Genomic DNA, 23,006 nt, shown 5'->3' with positions numbered 1-23,006 from the left:
TTGAACAAATAGACAAGGCCCTGTTCATACAGTCCTCTCCCTTCTCATGAGGAAGGGAGCAAAAAACAAGGGCACAGATGACTAGTGTCATCTCCAGTAATGCTAAGTGCTGTGAAGATGATAACATCTGGCGACCGGAGAGGGACAAGGGGAGAATGAAGCAGGGCCGCACTGGACAGGTGATCAAAGGCATCCCTGACCTGAGCGTTGAGAAGGAGTAGCGGTGGGGACATAAGTGGAAAGGGAATTCTTGCAGGCGGCATAGCAAGAATAAAGGCTCTGCGGCAGGAACATCCAGTTTAGGCAGAGGCTGAGCTGGTGAACAAAGGATAGTGTGAGGGGAGGTCCCAAGGGTGCCTGGGAGCCAGGTCACGTAGGCCTCACTGGTTTGAAGGCAGAATAGGGAGAGGGTCAGAGCCAGCTTGGCTGGGGCAAACCCTGGCTCCTCCTCGTCCTAGCTCTGTGACCTTGGGAGTGTTATTCTACGCCTCCCTGACTCAGTTTCCTCATCTGTAAAATGAGGGTGATTATTGTTCAGTTAATACATAGGAAGTGCTCATAATGATTCCTGGCCTTCGTGAACTCTATACAAAGATCAGCTCTTGGTATCATTATGGGAGGGTTTTGGGCAAAGGGTGACACAATCTGATTGAGGAATTTAAAAGATCACTCTGGATGCTTTTTGGAGAAGGGGTCAGAGGGAAGGGGGAGCCCCAAGAGGTGTTTTGGGGTCTCCACAGTCTAGCTTGGTGGCATGGATGGGGGTCCCAGTGCTTCTGAAATGCACCATTCAGTTCAGTTCAGTCTCTCAGTTGTGTCCGACTCTTTGCAACCCCATGAATCGCAGCACGCCAGGCCTCCCTGTTCATCACCATCTCCCGGAGTTCACTCAGACTCACGTCCATCGAGTCCGTGATGCCATCCAGCCATCTCATCCTGGGTCGTCCCCTTCTCCTGCCCCCAATCTCTCCCAGCATCAGAGTCTTTTCCAATGAGTCAACTCTTCACATGAGGTGGCCAAAGTACTGGAGCTTCAGCTTTAGCATCATTCCTTCCAAAGAAATCCCAGGGTTGATCTCCTTCAGAATGGACTGGTTGGATCTCCTTACAGTCCAAGGGACCCTCAAGAGTCTTCTCCAACACCACAGTTCAAACGCATCAATTCTTCGGCGCTCAGCCTTCTTCACAGTTCAACTCTCACATCCATACATGACCACAGGAGAAACCATAGCCTTGACTAAGCAGATCTTAGTCATCGGCAAAGTAATGTCTCTGCTTTTGAATATGCTATCTAGGTTGGTCATAACTTTTCTTCCAAGGAGTAAGCGTCTTTTAATTTCATGGCTGCAGTCACCATCTGCAGTGATTTTGGAGCCCAAAAAAATAAAGTCTGACACTGTTTCTACTGTTTCCCCATCTATTTCCCATGAAGTGATGGGACCAGATGCCATAATCTTCATTTTCTGAATGTTGAGCTTTAAGCCAACTTTTTCACTCTCCTCTTTCACTTTTCTCAAGAGGCTTTTTAGCTCCTCTTCACTTTCTGCCATAAGGGTGGTGTCATCTGCATATCTGAGGTTATTAATATTTCTCCCGGCAATCTTGATTCCAGCTTGTGTTTCTTCCAGTCCAGCATTTCTCATGACATACTCTGCATATCAGGATAGATTCAGTTCATCCCAGGGCAATGTTTGTATTTTCAGAAAGGCCTTTCATGGTGGGGTAGGGATGGATTTTCAAATGAATGCAAAGTGAAGAGGTTAGTTCATTAACAACCTATGTACCCTTCTTCAGCTTCAATAGTTATCTACATTCTGCCATTTTTGTTTCATCTCTTCCCCTAATGTTTAAAAAGAAATTGTAGGTATCATATCATCTCATTCATAATTTTTTGTGTGCATCTCTAACAGATAAGTTTGTTTTTATATCATCCCGATGCTGCTATCATACCTGACAATCATTCATTATTATGCTTCAGTACCCAGTCCACATTCAAATATCCCTAACTGCCTAATTTTTAATAGTTAATTTGTTTGGCCACACCATGTGGCATGCAAGATCTTAGTTCCCTGACCAGGGATTGAACCCTTGGCTCCTGCAGTGGAAGAGTCTTAGTCGCTCAGGCGTGTCTGACTCTTTGCAACCCCAAGGACTATAGCCTGTCAGGTTCCTCTGTCCGTGGAATTCTTCAGGCAAGAGTACTGGAGTTGGTAGCTGTTCTCTTCTCTAGGAGATGCTTCCTGGCCCAGGTATTGAACCCAGGTCTCCTGCATTGCAGGCGGATTCTTTACCATCTGAGCCACCAGGGCAGTAGAAGAGTGGAGTTTTAACCGCTGGACACCAAGGAAGTCCCAACAGTTGATTCGTTTGGATCAGGATAGGCCAAACATGGCAATGGCTTTGCAGTCAAAGATGTGACCTTCATTTGGGCAACTGAGTCAGTGTAGCCTGATGGCTCCACCACATCATAGGGTCTGGGCACCTCTGGTCTGGGGAGCACCCTCGGGCCTGGCAAGCATTCCTGTGTGTGCATGCTAAGTCACTTCATCATGTCTGACTCTTTGCAACCCCATGGACTGTAGCCCACCAGACCCCTCTGCCCATGAGATTCTTCAGGCAAGAATACGGGAGCGAGTTGCCATGTCCTTCTCCAGGGAATCTTCCCAACCCAGGGATTGAACCTCCATCTATTAAGTCTCCTGCATTGGCAAGCAGGTTCTTTACCACTAGTGCCATCTGGGAAGCTCTTGGGGACCATGATGGCATCTTAATAGGGTGGCTGGGAGGAAGGGCACTGACCCAGATGCGCAAGAGCCTTCCTTAGGTGTTAACCTTGGGCTTGGTGTGGGCCACTGTCACTTGCGAGAGGGTGCTGTCTGGTGGGTGGGCTGCAGCCTCTAAAGTCTGTGTGCATAGCCCATGCTCGGGAAGGTAAGGCATGGTCACCTTGAGAGGTCCAGGAGGCTCAGATTTGAAGCAGGCCCCCAGCCAGCAGAGGACAGAGAGGTGAGCAGAGAATTCCACCTTGAGAGAGGGGGCCCCACGAGGTGTTCAGGCTCCAACCAGAAAGTCGGAATTCAGAGCCAAACTGTACTCCCAGCAGGAACGAGAACACAGACGCAGAACAGGGGTAGAAGCTGAGGCCTGGATCTCTGTACTGCACAGACCAGGGGACGAGCTGCTCTGGGACCAGACAGATGTCTAAGTAGAGAGGGCTGCTCACCCATGTGCAGTGGCCAGCCTAGGACAGCAAGACAAATCCCAGACCCCCTAGAGGGTAGAGCTCTCCTGTCCCCTCTCCTGCTTGCCTTGGCCAGGACTGACTTAGTAGCTGAATCTGTTGATTAAAATTCTCAGTCCCAACACTAGTGTTATCAGCCAGGATTCTTTTGGTAACAAAGGACAAGAAAACCCAATTAAATCCAGCTTAAGGACAAAAAAGCGTTCTTTGGCCCATGTTACAGGAGAGTATGAGTTGGCTGCCTCAGGCATGGCAGGATTCAGGAGTTCACATGATGCCATCAGGAATCTCCTCCCTCTGTGTTGGCATCATTCTCAGGTTCCAAGTGGTGGTCCCCTTTGACATCGCTCTTGATTTCAGGAGTGCTTGCAGAAAGCCCCAGGTCTAGGGCCCACTGGCCAGGCCTGGGTTGTGACTTGGAGTGAGGCCTACATTATCCACATGAAGTAAGGTCAAGGGAAGAGTGGATTCCCAATGAAAAATTTAGATGCCGGCTAAGGAGGGAAAAATCACCAGGGAAAGTAAAAGACCCAGACTAGGTCCTTTCTATTCCTCTAAGAACATGGAAGTCACCTGCTGGTGAACGTATTCATCAGCTCCCAAATCTAAACCTACCCCAAGACTTAATTTCTGAACTAAGCTTCTCTCCTGGCCATGAGATGCTTTTCTTCAGCATTTCTGCCCGGCCATGTACTGAAGCCCTAGCTTTGGTACCCCAACCCCAGACCCCTCAGCCCCACTCCAGGCTCCGCTTCCTTTTGTTGTCTGCAGGAGCGCTTGACTCCCATCCTCCGCTTCCCCTGTGCCCCTCCCTGTCAGTCATCTTTAGGTCTTACTGTTTCCACTGCCCGAACCTGCCTCCTTCCAAGTCCAGCTCCTCCTTCCCCTGCTGCCTGCTGTCTCCTCCATCTCCCGCTCGGCTCACTCATCTGCTCGTTCCCCCGTCTCATTGGCAGAGCCATATCGATCGCCCCAGACATTGTGCTGGGGCCAGGAATCAGACATGCTGTCTGCCCCCATGAGCTCTTGCCCAGGCAGGTGGGCCCAGGGGAACCCCTGCAAACCACAGTTCAGTGGGGCCAGGACAGTGGCAGGAGATGAGCTGAGGGCCTAGCTGCTGCAGAATGCCTCAGGGGAGTGACCACAGTCCCCGGCCAGCATGTGCTGCCCTGGACATCTTGGGAAGAGGCTGTGCCCCAGTGGACCGAAGGCAGCTCACAGATTGCAGCTGGCTCACACTGTGTTTTCAGAATTCTTTGTGTTTTGTGTATGTGTATGTGTTTTAAATTATTTATTTATTTGGCTGCATTGAGTCTGAGTTGAGGCGCTTGGGCTTCTCTCCAGTTGTAGTGTGCAGGCTTAGTTGCCCTGCAGCATGTGGGATCTTAGTTCCCCAACCAGGGATCGAACCCACATCGCCTGCGTTGGAATGCAGACTCTCAACCACAGGACCACCAGTGAAAGTGAAAGTCCCTCAGTCATATCCGATTCTTTGTGACTCCATGGACTATACAGTCCACGGAATTCTCCAGGCTACAATACTGGAGTGGGTAGCCTTTCCCTTCTCCAGGGGATCTTCCAAACTCAGGGATTGAACCCAGGTCTCCTGCAGGCAGATTCTTTACCAGCTGAGCTATCAAGGAAGCCCACAGGACCACCAGGAAGTCCCCAAAGTTCTTTGAATCAATTCAGTTCAGTTCAGTCACTCAGTCATCTCTGACTCTGTGCAACCTCATGGACTGCAGCATATTAAGCTTCTATGTCCGTCACCAACTCCCAGCGCTTGCTTCAAACTCATGTCCATTGAGTTGGTGATGCCATCCAACCATCCCATCCTTTGTCATCCCCTTCTCCTCCTGTTTTCAATCTTTCCCATTATCAGGGTCTTTTCCAATGAGTCAGTTCTTTGCATCAGGTGGTCAAAGGATTGGAGCTTTAGCTTCAGCATCAGTCCTTTCAATGGATCTTCAGGATTGATTTCCTTTAAGATTGACTGGTTTGATCTCCTTGCTGTCCAAGGGACTCTCAAGAGTCTTCCCCAACAGCACAGTTCAAAAGCATCGATTCTTTGGTGCTCAGCCTTTCTTTATGGTCCAACTTTCACATCCCTAGGTGACTACTGGAAAAACCATAGCTTTGACTGGACAGACCTTTGTTGGTAAAGTCAAGTCTCTGCTTTTTTTTTTTTTTTTAATTACTAACATTTAAAAATTGGTGAGTTTCCATGAAAAATAGGGACCTTTAACTATAAGATCTGGTGACATCAGGTCACATCCACTCCTGGGAGCTTTGGTGGAGCTGAGTCAGGGTGCGGCAGTTGCCATCACGATCTCACTTGTGTCCCCTACACAGTGGCACCGTGGTCCTGACACCACACCACCGCTCCCATTTGACATGTTTCTGTGCGCCCTGCGCACATGTGTCTCCACCACTCTCAGACCCCAAAATGGGCTCTCTGGTGCTTCCATCCTTACGAAACCTCCATCCCCTCTGGTCCCGGGGAACTCTTCTCTCCTCTGTGACTTTGCTCCTGCCCTGCCCAGCACCTGGAATGCGTAGCCAGTCTTATTACAAACCCTGTCTTTGGAAACCTCAAAGTTCTGCTTAAGTCTCTCTTCACCCACCAGCCACCTGCACACCCCCAGCCTGCCCCAGGCCCCTGCTAGTGGTCTCAGCCACCCCTTCTGGGCACCAGATTTCATGCTTCCCTAGGGTATCCGTCAGTTTCCTGAGCCTCCCATGTCTCTAACAGACAGGTGCCCCTGGCCAAATCTATCCTGCAGGCGTGTTCCATTTGGCGCTCACGACGTTGCACAGCTTGTGAACCATTTGACAACGCTGGAAAGTTGGCTTCTGATGAGCTGGTGGTATTCCCTCTGTAGTGTCCGCCGGCTGGAGCCCAGTGACTCCTGCAGCCTCTAGACTTGCAGGCGGGTGCTCTGCAGTTCCCGTCCCTCCACGTTGGTGGTACTGTAAGCATCTGAGTCTGTGACCCCTAATTACTTAGGCTTTTGTGAACTCCTCAAGGAGAGGAGCCCCGCCTTCATCTTTTGTGTGTCACGCAGGCCAGGATCCCGAAAGGCCCCCGTGTGGTACATGCTGGGTTGGATACAATTGCAAGAATTGCCAGCTGGGGCCTGAGCCCAGATCAAGGGGAATCTTTTTTTTTTTTCCTTAATTAAAATGTAGTTGATTTACAATATTGTGTTCATTTCAGGTATACAACAAAGTGATTCAGTTATATATTAATATGTGTGTGTGTGTGTATGTATTATGTATGGGTATATATAGGTGGGCTTCCTGAGTGCCGCTAGTGGTAAAGAATCTGCCTGCCAATTCAGAAGACACAGAGACTCGGGTTTGATTGCTGGCTCCAGAAGATTCCCTGGAGTAGGAGATGGCAACCCGCTCCAGGATTCTTGCCTGGAAAATTTCATGGACAGAGGAGCCTGGTGGGCTAGAGTCCTTGGGTTTGCAAAGAGTCAAACACAACTGAGTGACTGAATATACGCACATGTGTATGGATACATACATACATATAAGCACACACACACATATAGATAGATAAACAGATAGATTCCTTTTCACACTCTTTCCCCTTAAAGGTTATTGCAAAATATTGAGTATCATTCCCCATAACCAACAGAAGGTCCTTGTTGGTTATCTGTTTTATGTGAAAGTGAAAGATGTGTTTTGACTCTTTGGGACCCCCCCTGGACTATACAGTCCATGGAATTCTCTGGGCCAGAATACTGGAGTGGGTAGCCTCTCCTTTCTCCAGGGGATCTTCCCAACCCAGGGACTGAACCCAAGTCTCCCACCTTGCAGGTGGATTCTTTACCAGCTGAGCCACAAGGGAAGCCCAAGAATACTGGAGCGGGTAGCCTATCCCTTCTCCAGCAGATTCTTCCCAACCCAGGAATCGAACCAGGGTCTCCTGCATTGCAGGCGGATTCTTTACCAACTGAGCTATCAGGGAAGCTCTTATATAGTAGTATGTATCTATTAATCCCAACTCGAGGAGTATTGACCTAAGTTAGCGAGAGTAATTCTAGGCCCCATCCTAGAGTGAATGGGGTTCTCCTGCGCCTGCTGCCAACCTGGGCCAGGAACACGGGGTCACTGCACCCGGCCTTAGGGGAACAGGGGGTCTCTGGCCTCCCTAGCCCTGAGCAGCCAGTGTCAATGGGTATAGCCGTCCAGGCAGTAGGTTGGTTACAAGACAATGATGGCAGCTTCTTGAGCATGTATTATGTGCCAGGCGGCATTGAAAGGACTTTACATATATCAGCTCCTTTATTCCGAACTGCAGTGAGATGGGTACTATGGTGGTCAGCTCTATCCTACATATGGGGAAACTGAGGCACAGAACAGCTTGCTGGTGGTCACATGACTCCCAGGCAGTCTGGTACACACCACCTGGCCCTGCCTTTCAATAGAGGGGCACTGTGGTCCCCAGTGAGCCAGGACCTGCCTAGGGCAGCTATCCCTGCCCTGGCTCTGTCCTGCCAGATGGCCTAAATTTTTAAGAGAAGCCAGAAATGCACACTGTTATGTGAACACTCTCAGTTTTTGGACAGCATCAGCTGGTTCTGAACATTTAACTCCTCTATAGGCCGAACAAGCCCAGGATCAGCTGTAGGGGCTCCAGTTAGTGACCCTGTCTGTCACGTCCCATCCCCGTCCTTCCTCCTCTGTGACTTTGTCAGTCATTGGCTCCCAGCCTGGCTTGTAGTAGGTTATCTGTAGCTTGTAAAGTGTCTCAAGCCCCACCATCTTCATCAAGTTACTGTGTCACAGAGAAGGGTTTTCATTGGTTTTCCTCCCAAGGGACAGATGAAAGGTCCTTGAGATCTCATCCCCAGTAAAGCATTCTAGTTCAAGTGCTCCAGGAGGGGGCAACTTTAGTTCTCAGAGCCTGGTCTTAAGACAGATAGGAATAGGCCCGTTTCCCCATCCTTGAAGGCCTCCATCCAGGTGAGGACAGGTTTGCACATGGGACCACAAGGTCGTTAGCGCGAGAGTCCCGGTGCACACCCAGCTCTGAGAGCCCAGAGGAGGACCCTCGACCCAACTTGAAGAGGCAGGTGGGGCAGATGGGGAAGGCCGGGGGCTTCCCAGAGGGGTCAGCTCCTGAGCCGGGTCCTGAAGCCTGCATGATGGCTCTCTGGGCTGCAGCGGCTCACTCCCCAAAGGCCCCCGTCCCCAGAAAGCCTCCCAATCATCCCACAGCCCTTTGGCCCCTCCTGTTCGGGACCCAGCACTCCCGGGCAAAGAGAGCAGTGAAGGATGGAAGCTCGTTTTCTCCTTGTGCATAGGGGCCAGCGCGGGCACTCAGCAGGAGACAGAACAGCTGGGCTGGGGGGCTGCCTGGGTTGTGCCCAGTGAGGTCCAGAGGCACAGAGCTGGTTTGACTCCAGTCGTGCACCCATACTGATGAAGGCTTTGCCTTAAAGCTGCAGTCTCCAACCTTTTTGGCGCCAGGGACCAGTTTCCTGAAAGACAGCTTTTCCAAAGACTGGGGGTCAGGGGGTGGGGCTAGGTTTCAGGATGATTCAAACACATTACATTTATTGTGCACTTTATTTCTATTATTATTAACATCAGCCCCACCTCAGATCATCAGGCGTTAGATCCCAGAGGTTGGGGACCCGCAGTGGACCCTCCCTGGCATCCGGCGGGTGGGCCTAGCCAATGCTCTGCTCCAAATGATTTCCCTCAGGCTTTGCTGCCTGTGCTCAGGGCCAGGTATTAGTGTCTAGGCAAAGCGTTTTACGAGCACAAGAGCCCCCGCCTCTGCTAGGGTTGTTGTCATGATGAAACCGATCCACCATCAATCTTCCCTGAGCAATTCGTGTGCTCATTGGAAGAGACATGTCATTCGACCCCAGGGCCAAGGAGGAGCGTGGCCTTACTGAGTCAATTCAATCACTTAGATCAAAATGATATTAATATTGTTGGGTTCAAATGCATTACAGTCCCAACGTGATTGGTTCTGGGCAGCTGGAACAAAGGGTAAAGCCCTTTTTTGAACAAGGAACGGTGCTCCCCTCCACCACGTGCCAGCCACAGAGTTTCAGTGTCCTTTTGAAAATGCATTGCAAAAGGAGTTTGAGGCAGCGTCAACAAAGGACATAGCAATAACTCTAGTTAAACGAGGAAGAAAATATGAGTACCAAGGGAACAAATACACACACACACACACACAAATGATTCTCGAGGGTAAGGTCATCAGCAGGATGGAATTTCACCTGGAATTCTTGGAAGCCAAGGCAAAGGAGGAAATAGGACTAGAGCCCTCTACTTGGAAGGAAGAAGCAGGCTCATTCTTTAGCAGCAAGAGGATTTTCCCCTGGATTTATTCCCAAAGGCACCCTTCATCCAGAGCTTCATTGAGGGGATGCTGACGAGTACAGACCTGCAAAATCTCAACCCCGTCTTCGCCACGACACAGCAGTGTATCTCAGATGGCTTCCGACCACATGCTTGAGCTGTGACGGTTGCATCGATGTGTACATAAATACGTAGGAAAAGTCTGCAAGGACAGGATCGTGGGCATGCCCCGCCCCCCACCAGCACCCATGTCAGTTGCCTCTGGGGAGTGAGGAGGAGTCAGGATGGGAGTGTGAGACTCTTGGTCCATGAGGACTAATTTGAAAAATAGAAGTAGGAGCTCAGAGTGCACCCAAAGCAGGTGATTCTGCCAGTGGCCAGGCAGGCACAACCGAGACCAAGGCCTTCTCTGGGTCCGGCTTGACCCAGAGAGAGATGGCAGTAGGAGATTGGGGTGCAGCAAGAGTGGCTCGCTGTGCACCAGCTGTGTGACCTCAGGGAAGGCTGAGCCTCAGTTTCTTCATCTGTCAGATGGGCCCTAAGGCCCACCCTGGGGAGTAGTTTGAAGGACAGCATGGGACAATGCATGTGGCCTTTCATGTTTCACACTCGGCACCCCCAGATGCTGTTCCCCGCCTGGGATCCCACCCTGGTGTTGCTTGAATCAGATTCACCTACAGAATCTGACAAATGGCTTGTTTGATCTGGAGAGTGTTGGAACTTTGGCAGATTTAAATACCATCAGGCAGGGCATGAGCCTCTCAGTTCCCTAGGACCCCCACCACTCCCTCTGGTTTCAAACCTAACCTTCTTCTCTCTCCTATCTGTCCAGTCCTGTGAGCACTGGCGGTCACACCCTGCTCCAGCCTGCTCCCCACTCTCTATCCCCACTCAGCCAGGCTTCTTTTTATTTTATGTACTTATTTGGCTGCCTTGGGTCTTTGCTGTGACATGCGGGATCTTCACTGCCTCACGTGGGATCTTTCGTTGTGGCCCACAGGCTCCCTAGTTGCGGCCATCAGGCTCAGTAGTTGCAACACACAGGCTTAGTTTTGACATGCGAGAGCTTAGCTCCCCAACCAGGGATTGAACCCACGTCCCTTGCATTGCAAGATGGATTCCTAACCCTTGGTCCACCAAGGAAGTCCCTCGGCCAGGCTTCTTGGAGAGAGCTGAGATCAGGAGGGGCTCTAGATGGTTTGCGGATGGTCAGAGAGCCCATTGTGGAGACCAGGCATCTCCCGATGGGATCCAGGATACCCACCTCGTGACTATGGGACTGAAAAGCGTGCTTCCCACCCCCCTCCCCCCACCTCTTTCAGTGACAGCGTGTCTTCTCCAGATTTTTCCACGGCGGTAATTTTGCGGAACTAGTCACTGGAAGCTCCCTGGGCTGTCCTTCTCCAGTAGCTATTTCCTGATTAATTCACAGCACGCGCTTGCTCTGCACCTCTGCTAAACAGAGAACACATCCATATAAACATGAAAAAGGGTGCTCTGAGAATCAGCTTTTCTGACAGGCAGCAAATAGCAGCCTGCCATCCCGCAACTGGACGACTAAAGCCGGGTTCCTGTCGTCTAACACGGGCTTGACGGTTCTCATCCCAGATTGCTCCAGAAGCCTTCAGAGCAATAGCTCAGTGAGCTAGGAATTTAGTTAGAGCGTCCCTGCCTGGCTTTCAGGAAGGCAAAAGGGGGGAAATGAGTCTACATGGACACCTCTGGGAGTCTCTGCTCTCACATCCCAAGAGCAGATCAGAAGCCAAAGCAAGACGGAACACGGTCTGGGGTTGAAACCAACAGGCTGCCATTTTTCTGATCAGGCTTGTTCTCTGAGGATTGTTAGGGAGCAGCGCTACCTGGGGAGAAAAGTGGCTGTGTTGATTCGTTTGTAATTCCAAAATGACGGCTGAGCAAAGACTGTGTGCCAGGCACTTGCTGGGCCCTTGGATGAGACCGGTAGCACCTCTGCTGTCTCAGAGCTTGTTTGTCTATTGTTTAATTGTGGCTGCGGCGGGTCTTCATTGCGGTGAGGGCTTTTCTCCAGTGTGGCAAGCAGGGGCTCCTCTCTAGCGGTGGTGGCTTCTGGCGTTGTGGCCCATGGGCTCTGCGGTGCTTGGGCTTCAGTAGTTGCAGCTGTCAGGCTCTAAAGCACAGACTCGGTAGTTGTGGCATACAGGCTTAGATGCTTCACGATGCGTGGGGTCTTCCTGGGTCAGGCATTGAACCCATGTCTCCTGCATTGGCAGGTGGATTCTTTACCACTGAGCCACCAGGGAAGCCCCTGGAACTTAAGTTTGAGTGTGTGTGTGTGGGCGTGCTCAGTCATGGCCAACTCTTTGCAACCACATGGACTGTTTGCCACCAGGCTCCTCTGTCCGTGGAATTTCCCAGGCAAGAATACCGGAGTGAGTTGCCCTTTCCTCCTGCAAGGATCTTCCTGAGCTAGGGATCAAACCCAGGTCTCCTGGCTTGCAGGCAGATTTTTTTTTTTTTTTTTTTTTTTTACCACTTGAGCCATCAGGGCAGCCCTAACTTTGAGTGGGGGAGCCAATAAATAAATTAGAAAGCTGATGAATAAGACCATGTCAGAGACAGGAAGAAAATAGAACAGGACCATGGGCTAGAAAGGGGATTGGATAGGGTGGGGGCTGCCTTAGGGAGAGCAGCACCATCTCTTTGAAGACAAGGAGGAGCCAGGCTTGCAGGTCTCTGGGGGCAGAACATGCCAGGCAGTTGCCCAGGTCCCGAGGTGGCCTTGAGCTCCACAGAATCACGGAGCCGCAAGTGGAGTGGTGTGCTGGGAGGGGGAAAGGAAGGGAGAGAGGTCATCCTGGGACCAGATCACACAGGCTATGTTGGCTCCTGAAGGGAGCTGGCATGTATTCTCAGAGTGATAGGAAATTGTGGGGTGGTTTTAAGCATGATCTGATTTGTTTTTGTCGTGGGTGTTTTGTTCTGTTTTCCGGACACACCACACAGTGTGTGGTGTCCTAGATCCCTGACCAGGAATTGAACCCGGGGCCCCTGCAGTGGACGTGCAGAGTCCTAACCACTGGACCACTCGGAAATCCCCTAGTGATTTAAGCTGCTTTTTAAGGAGGACTGGCTGCCGAAAATGAAATGTGTGTGCTGGGGTATGTTGGGGGCGGGTGCGTGACGGTGCAGAGTGGAAACACGGAGACCAATTACAGTTGTTGTCTCTGGGAGAGATGGTGGTGGCCTGGGCTAGGAGGCAGGGGCCATCTGGGAAGAAGAGGTCAGATTAGGGAGAGGTTTGGGAGGTGGAACCGTGGGAGCTTCTGATGAACTGGACATGTGTGTGAAAGAGCAAGAGGGCTCAAGGACTCCTAGGTTTGGGGCAGCTGGTTGAATGAAGGAACCATTTTCAAGATGGATGAAGATGAGGTTTGGGAAAAGTGAATTGATCATTCTGTTCGGGGCTCATTGAGGTTGAGATCTATGTTAGATATGCAGGAGGAGTAGTCACGTGGTCACTGGGCCCGGATGGAGAGGCCTGAATTGGAGATTAGAACAGTCAGGAGTCCAGTGTCCAAACAGCACTGTTTACATTAGCCAAGACATGGAAGCAACCTAAATGTCCATTGACAGAGGACTGAATTAAGAAAAAAAAAAAAAAAAAAAAAAAAATATATATATATATATATATGTCATATATAGGAGAAGGCAATGGCGCCCCACTCCAGTACTCTTGCCTGGAAAATCCCATGGACCGAGGAGCCTCGTAGGCTGCTGTCCATGGGGTCGCTAAGAGTCGGCACGACTGAGCAGCTTCACTTTCACTTTTCACTTTCATGCATTGGAGAAGGAAATGGCAACCTACTCCAGTGTTCTTGCCTGAAGAATCCCAGGGACAGGGGAGCCTGGTGGGCTGCCGTCTATGGGGTCGCACAGAGTCGGACACGACTGAAGCGACTTAGCAGCATGTCATATATATATCATATGATATATATGTCACACACACACACACACAATGGCAACCCACTCCAGTGTTCTTGCCTGAAGAATTCCATGAACAGAGGAGCCTGTCAGGCTACAGTCTATGCGGTCACAGGAGTCTGACATGACTTAGTAACTAAACCACCACACTCACAAGGGAATACTGCTCAGCCATAAAAAGAGTGAACTAATGCCAGTTGCAGCCATATGGATGGACTTAGAGATTTTCATACTAAGTGAAGTGGAACCTTTGTTGTGATTCACTCACTCTGTCATGACTGACTCTTTCGCGATCCCATGGGCTATAGCCCCCAGGCTCCTCTGTCCATGGGATTTTCTGGGCAAGAATATTGGAGTGGATTGCCATTTCCTCCTCCAAGGGATCTTCCCAACTCAGGGATCGAACCCATGTCTCCATGTCTCCTGCAGTGCAGGCGGATTCCTTATTGCTGAGCCACTGGGGAAGGCCAAAGTCAAGTCAAGAGAAAGACAAACATCATATGGTGTCACTTACGTGGAATCTAAAAGGAGATCCAAATGCATTTATTCACCAAACAGAAACAGACTCATGAGCATAGAAAACAAGCTTGTGGTTACCAAAGGGGAAAGGGAGCGGGAAAAGATGAATTAGGAGTTTAGGATTAACGGGTACAAACTACTATATATAAAATGGACAAACAACAAGGGCCCACTGTATAGCACAGAGAACTATATTTAATATTTTGCAATAAAACATAATGCAAAAGAATCTGGCAAAGATATATATATATATAACTGAATCAGTTTGCTGTACACCTGAAACTAATACAACATTGTAAATCAACTATACTCCAGTAAAATAAATTAAATAGTTGGGAGTCACCAATGCAAGGATGAAATTTAGGGCCTTGGGCCTGAGTGGGACCACCTAGTGAGAGAACACAGGAAAATCAGGAGGCTCGGGACCCACCCAGCCAGTCAAAGAGCAGCAGGGAGCCTGGGCTGCTGTGAGAACAGGAAGCAGGGGGATAACCTGCCTAAGGACTGAGAACTTCCCAGTGTGTCTGGTCACCTGCTGGACCCTAAAACCGGTTGTCCAAACCAGGGCACCCTTGAGAGTGAAAGGAGGGCCCTGTGAGTAATGGACCAGGACAAGAATCGATCAGAATCATCCAGAGAACAAGGATGATGGTTATCATCCCAGTTACTGGCACCCTTGGCAGGGTGGGTTCATGTAGAGGAGAGGAGGCAAAGGCCAGCTGGAGGGAGGTGCAGCTTCCCAGAGTTTGCTGTGAAGGTGGATGGACAGACAGACTGTGGGGCACCCCAGGATAGACTGCTCCTCAGCAATAAGAAGGCATAAAACTCTTCACATCAGCAACATGGATGAATCTCGGAGATATTATGCTGGGGGAAAGAAACCAGACCCCCAGGCCCCATGGAGGTCACAGTGTGTGACTCCTTTTGTATAAAAATTCTAGAAAATGCAACCTAATCTGTAGTGACAGAAGGCTGGTGAGTGGTTGCCTAGGGGCGGGGTGGAAGGGAATTTGAAGGGGTATGAGGAAGCCTCCGGGTAATGATCATGGGTGTATATGTGTTAAAACTTAACAAGTTGTATTTGTTGTTCAGTTGCTCAGTTGTGTCCAACTCTTTACGACCCCGTGGACTGCAGCACTACAGGCTTCCCTGTCCTTCAGTATCTCCCGGATCTTCCTCAGACTTATGCCCACCGAGTCGATGAAGCCATCCAACTATCTCATCCTCTGTTGCCCCCTTCTCCTCCTGCCCTTAGTCTTTCCCGGCATCCAGGTCTTTTCCAATGAGCCAGCTCTTTGCATGAGGTGGCCAAAGTATTGAAGCTTCAGCTTCAGCATCAGTCCTTCCAATGAATATTCAGGGTTGGTTTCCTTTAGGATTGACTGGTTTGATCTCCTTGCTGTCTAAGTTGTGCTTTACTATTTATTTTTAAATGAAGTATTGTTGATTTACAGTTTGTTTTAGTTTCAGGTATAAAGCACAGTGGTTCAAATATATATATATATATATATATATATATATACATATAAAAGATTATATATGTTTATATCCTTTTTCAGATTCTTTTCACTTACAGGTTATTACAAAATATTGAATGTAGTCCTCTGTGCTTTAAGTAGATCCTTGTTGGTTATCTATTTTATAGATAGTTGTGTGTATCTGCTAATCTCAAGCTCCGAATTTATCCTTCCATCGCTCCTTTCCCATTTGGTAAATGTAAGTTTGTTTTCTAAGTCTCTGGGTCTGTTTCTGTTTTGCAAATAAGTTCATGTGTGTCTTTTTTGTAGATTCCACATGTGGGTGATATCATATGATATTTGTACTTCTCTGTCTCACTTCACTTTGTATAATATTCTCTGGGTCCATCCATGTTGCTGCAAATGGCATCACTTCATTCTTTTTTATGACTAATATTCCATTATATATATACTTCTAGCACATCTTCTTTATCCATTAAGTTGTACACTTTAAATATGTCCAGTTTACTATATGAGGTAGGTATTACATTCCTCAAGAGAGCTGTTTATTAAAACTGTTTTTGTGTAAAAAAAGAATGACCAAATAGGGCAGTAGTAGAAGGTGTGATTTGATTTTAAGTGTGAAGCATTGTGGCCTGATGTGGGGCACACGTGCTAGGGGAGGGGAAGAGAGAAGACCAGGCAAGGACCCTCTTATGAAGGTCATTTTCTGTCACGCTGAAAGTGAAAGTGAAAGTCGCTCAGTCGTGTCCGACTCTTTGCGACCCTATGGACTATACAGTCCATGGAATTCTCCAGGCCAGAATACTGGAGTGGGTAGCCTTTCCGTTCTCCAGGGGATCCTCCCAACCGAGGATCGAACCCAGGTCTCCCTCACTGCAGCTGGGTTCTTTACCAGGGGTTCAGAGTTCCTCTCACATGCCTGGCATCCTTCAGCTTCTGTGCGCAAAGAAACAATCTGGATTATCCGTCACAAGTGAAGTGCCCACACTGCATCGTCTGGGCTCCCCTCTGATTGTGGCTGCAGTGAGTTGAGCCAGTTTCTGGGCATGCCAACTGGGCACCACCCCCAGTGCCTCCAGGCTCTCAGCCTTGCTGCTTGGGTTCTTTCCCCAAAGCCACCAGAGGGCTCAACCTGTGGACGTGGCAGGGCATCAGTGCCCCCTGGGGCAGCCGTCAACCACAGGGAAGGGGGTCAGTGGATAAATGTCCAACCCCCCACCTTTGGAGGGACATTTCTGAGATTCTTTCTGCAGGTCGCTCACAGTGTCCTAGCTGGAGGGAGCCCCAGTTGCCCACAGCAGTGACCAGCCCGAAAACCTTTTTGCATTCTTACCTGCCCTACCTGACTCTCCCTCAAAGGAGCAGCTACCCATAAGCTACCTGCACTCAAATCCTTGTCTCAGGCTCTGCTTTCAGAGCCCCCAAAATATGGATCCCCTGGGACCTAGGATGTCTGCATTTTATGTGCCTGCCCAGCTTTTCTGGTGCAGGAGGCCCAGGACCCATGCTTTAAGGAACTATATGTGGCGAAAACACATGAAGGATTTCACAAAGGGACGTAATGGGGCCAGATCCAGCTCTTGTAGGAAATTAACTCTGGTGGCAATGTGAAGCTGAGGATGAAGGAGCAAGAGACAGGAAGCAGGCAGACCAATTAGCAGGCTATTACCCGTGTCCCAGAAGGAGGTAATGATGACGAAGATGGTGACGGAGGCTCCTCTTTGTGAAAGGCCTTTGATTTATAGCGTATAGAACCCTTTGCGCCATAATGAGACAGAGCCTGATTTAACAGCCCTAGTGCTGTGGTCTCAGAAAGCTCACGTTTTTAGCATCCCACATTCCTCTTTTTCATCTGCTACTTTTTTTTTTTTGGGCTGCACTGGGTTTTCACTGATGCACAGTGGACTTTCTCTAGTTGTGGCAAGAGGGGGTGACTCTCTAGCTGTGCGTGGGCTTCTCACTGCAGTGGCTTCCCTTGATGCAGAGCACAGGCTCTAGGCAGGCAGGCTTCAGTCCTTGTCCACATGGGCTTAGTTGCCCCACCATATGTGGAATCTTCCCAGATCGGGGATCAAACCCATGACCCTGGCATTGGCAGGCAGCTTCTTAAACAGTGCATCACCAGGGAAGTCCCTCATTGGCTGCTTTCAAAACTTGATACATCAGTGCAATGCGGCGCACCTTCATTTTGTGAAATTTTGTGTTTTTAGGACTTTGACATCGGGGCTAAGAACGTGAAGCTTTATGTCAACAAAAAACTCATCTTTGACGGCAAGTTAGACAAAGGAGGTGGCGAGGCCCCGCAGAGCATCCTGGTGGGGCTGCAGGATGAGAGGATGGAAAAGAGCGATGCTGCCCTCTTGGAAGAAAGCGGAGGTGTCCGCAAGACGCCCGGAACCGAGGGGCATGAGGAGCTCCACGCCAGTCACTCGCAGCCAGCTGGAGCAGGAGAGGATGTGAAGGTTTCTTCACAAGGAAATTTATTTGTTGGAAGGATGAATTCTCCCAAAGGCGTGAAAGACAGTTTGTCCCAGTTAGAGGAGGAGCTCAGCATTTTAGCCGCCCCATCCTCGATGGGTGGCGAGCCCAGTGGTCCTCCCCACTCCTCCCCTGTGGAGTGCCCTCCTCCTCCTGACCAGGAGCTCTCGCTGCTCCAACAGCTGGAAAACCTCACGGGCAGAAAAGTCTCTGAGCCACCAGGGAAAACCCCATCCTGGTTACAGCCTTCTCCCGTGGGGAAAGGCAGGAAGCCGGGAGGCCCGAAGTTGAAACCCCTCTGGCTGAGTCCAGAGAAGCCGCTGGACTGGAGAGAAGAGCTTCCGTCAGACGACGTCATTGGCAAGGGGCCTGGAGGGTCCGAGGCCAGGGATAAAGGCCCCCGACGTGAGCAAGGGCGGGTGAACAGCTGGAATGTCATCGCCGCTGAGAGAGCTCAGAGGACAACCCCCACAGTCCACGGTGATGACTTCGACATCTTTAACCAGCCCCCCAACAGGGAGCAGCCTGCCAGTGGGAGGAGAGGCCTGAGGAGGGATGCCCTCAGCCTCAGTCATGGTGACGGCCAGCCAGCCAGCAGAGGTAAGTTCCAGAATCTGTCTGACTCACCGGGTCTGTCTCACTGGAGCCAGGGGCGCTAACTCATGAAGCTGTATTACTCCCTGGACCTCAGTTCCCCCAACTGCAAAACAAGAAGGTTCTTCTCAAGCAAGGGTCACAGATTCCCTGTCTCAGGGGCCACAGGGGCAGTAGCAGTGAGTGAAGTGGGCAAGGCACACTTCGCCCATGAAACCCACAGGCGTGCTTGTCACTGGCTCCAAGATATGTTCCTTTGTCCATTTTTCTTGCCGACCATGGCTTTTCCAATCTAGTCTGTTATCTACCCTCTGATAGAGACTTTTGGTCTCTGATGACCTCACTTTATTCTTAACTGTACTGTTAGGGAAATAATGCAAGTGTGATGATAAATAGCAATTGATTCTTGCCTGGGAGTTGGAAGCACTATAGGGACTGGTGAGGACTGTGGCAAACTGGAGAGCACAGACCCATCGAAAGGGGGCTTTTTAGCATTCAGACATACAAGCCCAGGGCTTCCCTGGTGGCCCACCTTGCCATGCAAGGGACATGGGTTTGATTCCTGGTCAGGGAATAAGATCCCACATGACACAGAGCAACTAGGCCTGTGGGCTGCAATGAAAGCTCCCACATAATGCAACTAAGACTGAAGGCAGCCAAATAAACAAATATTAAAAGAAAAAGAAATACAAGGCCCTTGGGCTAGATCTCCCTTTTCCTTTTATCAAGATAAATCAAAATTGTAGAATATTCTTATTTTTCAACATTGACCACTGATGGAGATTATTTTTAAACCACTGTGTGGGTCAAAAAAAAAAAAAAAACACACATCTGGCAGCAGGATTCACCTGCTTTGTGAACTTTGCAGTAGATTATCTCTGAGAGATCTGAAAGGAGATGGGTTTCTGAATATTTGCACTCAGATTTGGCTCCCAGGACAGAATGTAGCAGAGCAACACGAGTCAAACCACTTGAATTCAGACTCTGCTACTTGCAGACCTGAGACTTCTCGCCTGGGTCCTGTAGAGCTGGACACTTGTGCTTTCTGAGCCTCAGCATCTTCATCTGTGAAATGGGAATGAACTCCCACAACTGGCCCTCCCCCGACAGCGTTGTGAGAAATGAATGAGACAATGGCTTCAAAATAGTGACCAGAGCCTGGCATGTGGAATGTGCTCCAGAAGCGGGGGCCATTATTTCAACACTAGCTTCTACATCCTTTATTGTTCACAAAGCTCCTGGACCTACCGAGACAGGGTTCACCTCGAGATCCTCTGGGTTTATCCCCACTCTGTACCACATAGAAGGGCTTGTTTATCCTGGTTCCCCACTGCCAACCCAAACTGTGGGCAAGTTCTGAAATCCCTCTGAGCCTCCATTTCCTCATGTGGAAGGAGGCAGATAATAACCCAACTCATGGTGGGGTAGAAGCTGGGAGGATCAAATGAGATCATACAGGGGCAGCATTTGGCACTGAGCCTGGCATATAAGAACACCCAACAGATGTTCGCTGCTGCTGTCTACTATTATTGTCGGCGGCAGCAACAGCATGCACACTCCGTGATGCAGCGGCAGCAGCATGGGATGGTGGTTTAGCTATATGCAAAACCCATGCATATATTTTTAGTGAATTACATTAGCACCTGCACCATTCTTATTTAGTGGACAGACCCCAAAGGTCTGCATTTAGCCAGAGTTACACTTAGAAATGTGGAGAGTTTGTGGTCTCTTTCAGACCCTCAGTGTCACTTGGGGCAGAGCAGTCCCCTCAGACTCTTGAGTGCCTTTCCATGGTGAGAGATGGCTTCCTTCTCCCAGGCAGAGCTTCTGTTTCTGACTCCCCAGCCTTACAGACTGTGCTGCCCATCCCGCCAAGACTTAACCCTGAGACTGTGTCTCAGGGAGGAGCGCAGAGTGGAAGAAAAGGACCAAGAAGCTCTTTGGGGGCAGATGCTGTGTCTTATTTGTGTTGGGATCCCCAGGACCTCGGGCTTCCTCGGTAGCACTAATGGTAAAGAACCCACCTGCCAATGGAGGAGGCATAATGAGACACAGGTTCAATCCCTGGGTCAAGAAGATCCCGTGGAGGAGGGCGTGGCAATACACTCTGGTATTCTTGCCTGGAGAATCACATGGACAGAGGAGCTTGGTGAGCTCTACTCCAGGGTGTCACAAAGAGTTGGAAACGACTGAAACAACTTAGCACACACACACCCCGGGACCCAGGTGCCTGACTCATGGTGGGTCTCCTGCAGTGTGTGGGAGGAATGATGATAAAAAAGAATTGCAATGGCTAGATACATGGCATGTTTGCAGTAAACCAGGCTGGGCATCAGTGTGTATTACTCAAACGGGCTCATTTAATTCTCATATCAGCGCCATTTTACAGATAAAGAAACTGTGGGGACTTCCCTGGTGGTCCAGTGGTTAAGAATCCACCCGCCAATGCAGAGGACATGGGTTCGATCCCTGCTCTGGGAAGGTTCCACATGTCGCAGGGCAACTAAGCCTGTGCACCAGAACTACTGGAGCCTGCGAGTTGCGACAAGAGAAGTCACTGCAATGAGAAGCCTGTACCCTGCGACCAGAGAGCATCCCTCATTCGCTGTTAACTAGAGAAAGCCCATGCACAGCAGTGAAGACCCAGTGCAGCCAAAAATGAATTAATGAATTAAAAAAAGAAAATGTGAGGTAAGAAAGCAGGGTAAGATGGAAGGTTCAAAGTGGTGGCATATGAAGATCCCACTCACTTCCTCCCATGCACGCAGCGAAACTACAATTGCATGTGAAATAATTCCCCCTGAAAAGGACCTGAAAGCTGGATGAACAAAGTCTCCACAGTAAAGGGTAAAAGGACAGCATCAAGGTGGGTAAGGGAGGCAGAGAGATGATCTCACTAAGGAAAAAAACCACACCCCAACCATGACAGTCTGCAGATGCGAGGATTACACAGGTACTGTTACTTTCTCTGAGGATTAAGGAATTTGAGCATTAGGCACCCCAATTCTTGGATCCTGCACATGAGAGATGAGCCCCCCAAACATCTGGCTTTAAAAACCAATGAAGAATACACCCCAAACTATGGAACTGCAGAGAATGGAAAGCTAGTTTTTAAAGGGCTCACTCACAGATTCACTCAACCTGAAAACCAGCACAAAAACACTGGGTTAAAACATGCATGGACCATAAGTGAGTGGGACCCACATATTAATCTCCAAGCATCTGCTGGACCCATTTTGCATGCTCCCTGGGAACTGAGAAACCAGAGGGAGCCATTTTTGCAATTTCAGGCTACTTTGCTGATCCCAGTGCCTATGGGTGTCATTTTGGAATTCTCCCTCTAGTCTGAGCACCAGTAGACACACCCCACTTAGAACCCTACCCACCCCTGCACCTCAGCCAGGCCTCACAGCTGACTAGGTGATAAACCCTGCCCACTAGAACTCAGCAGCCATCGGGCCAGCAATGCTGTATTTCCAGGGGTTAGCCCTGCCCCCAGTGCACAGCAGCACCCATGACCCTGCCACAACAAGAGCATGCATGCAACCCATAAGGGGACACCCTTTGAGCACTTGGCTCTGGTTGCCAGGCAGAATTGCATTTCTGAGCCCTACAGGATATCTCTTACGTAAGACCACTCCTTCAAGGCCAAGAGAGCTGATTTACCTAACATATAGAAACAAACACTGAGAATTAGGCAAAATGGGGAAACAGGAATATATTCCTATCAAAAGAACAAGGCAAAACTACCAAAAAAGAACAAAACAAAACAAAGATAATAATCTACCTGGTAGAAAGTTCAAAATAATGGTCAGATGATGCTCACAGAAATTGGAAGAAGAATGGACAAACCCCGTGAGAACCTCAACAAAGAGATAGAAAATGTAAGAAATTATCAAGCAGAAATTATAACTGAACTGAGAAGTGCACTAGCAGGGTTCAACAGCATATTGGATGTGGTAGAAGAACAAATCAGCAGGCTGGAAGACACAGCAATAGAATTCACCCAGGGACAGAGCAGCATAAGAAAAAAGGAATGTTAAAAAATAAAGATATTTTAAGGGAGCTTTGGAACATCAAGAAGAATAACATTCATATTATAGGCTCCCAGAGGAAGAGAAAGGGCATGAAAAATTATTTTAAGGAAAAGTGGCTGAAAACTCCCCTGGGGAAGGAAACAGACATCCAGATCCAGGAAGCCCAGAGAACTCTGAATAAGAAGAACCCAAACAGACACACGCTAGCCTGTACACCGCAACTACTGAGCCTGCACGCTAGTGTCCTCAAGCCACAACCACTGAGCCCACATTCCCTAGAGCATGTGCTTGGCAACAAGAGAAGCTGCTGCAGTGAGAAGTCTGTAGACGGCAACTGGAGAAAACCTGTGCACGGCAACATAA

At 49.5% G+C, this 23,006-nt stretch overlaps 1 protein-coding gene across 1 annotated transcript in view; it reads left to right on the top strand.

Annotated features, from left to right (window-relative positions):
• Positions 1-23,006, top strand: part of KATNIP (katanin interacting protein) — a 171,414-nt gene that overhangs the window by 106,669 nt on the left and 41,739 nt on the right. The window contains exon 14 of the mRNA XM_068968387.1: positions 17,745-18,612. Coding sequence (XP_068824488.1) covers positions 17,745-18,612 — 868 coding nt within the window. The remainder of the gene's footprint in view (positions 1-17,744; positions 18,613-23,006) is intronic.

Source organism: Capricornis sumatraensis, chromosome 3 (genome assembly GCF_032405125.1).
Source record: "Capricornis sumatraensis isolate serow.1 chromosome 3, serow.2, whole genome shotgun sequence".
NCBI lineage: Eukaryota > Metazoa > Chordata > Mammalia > Artiodactyla > Bovidae > Capricornis > Capricornis sumatraensis.
This window is presented reverse-complemented; position numbering and strand designations above follow the sequence as displayed.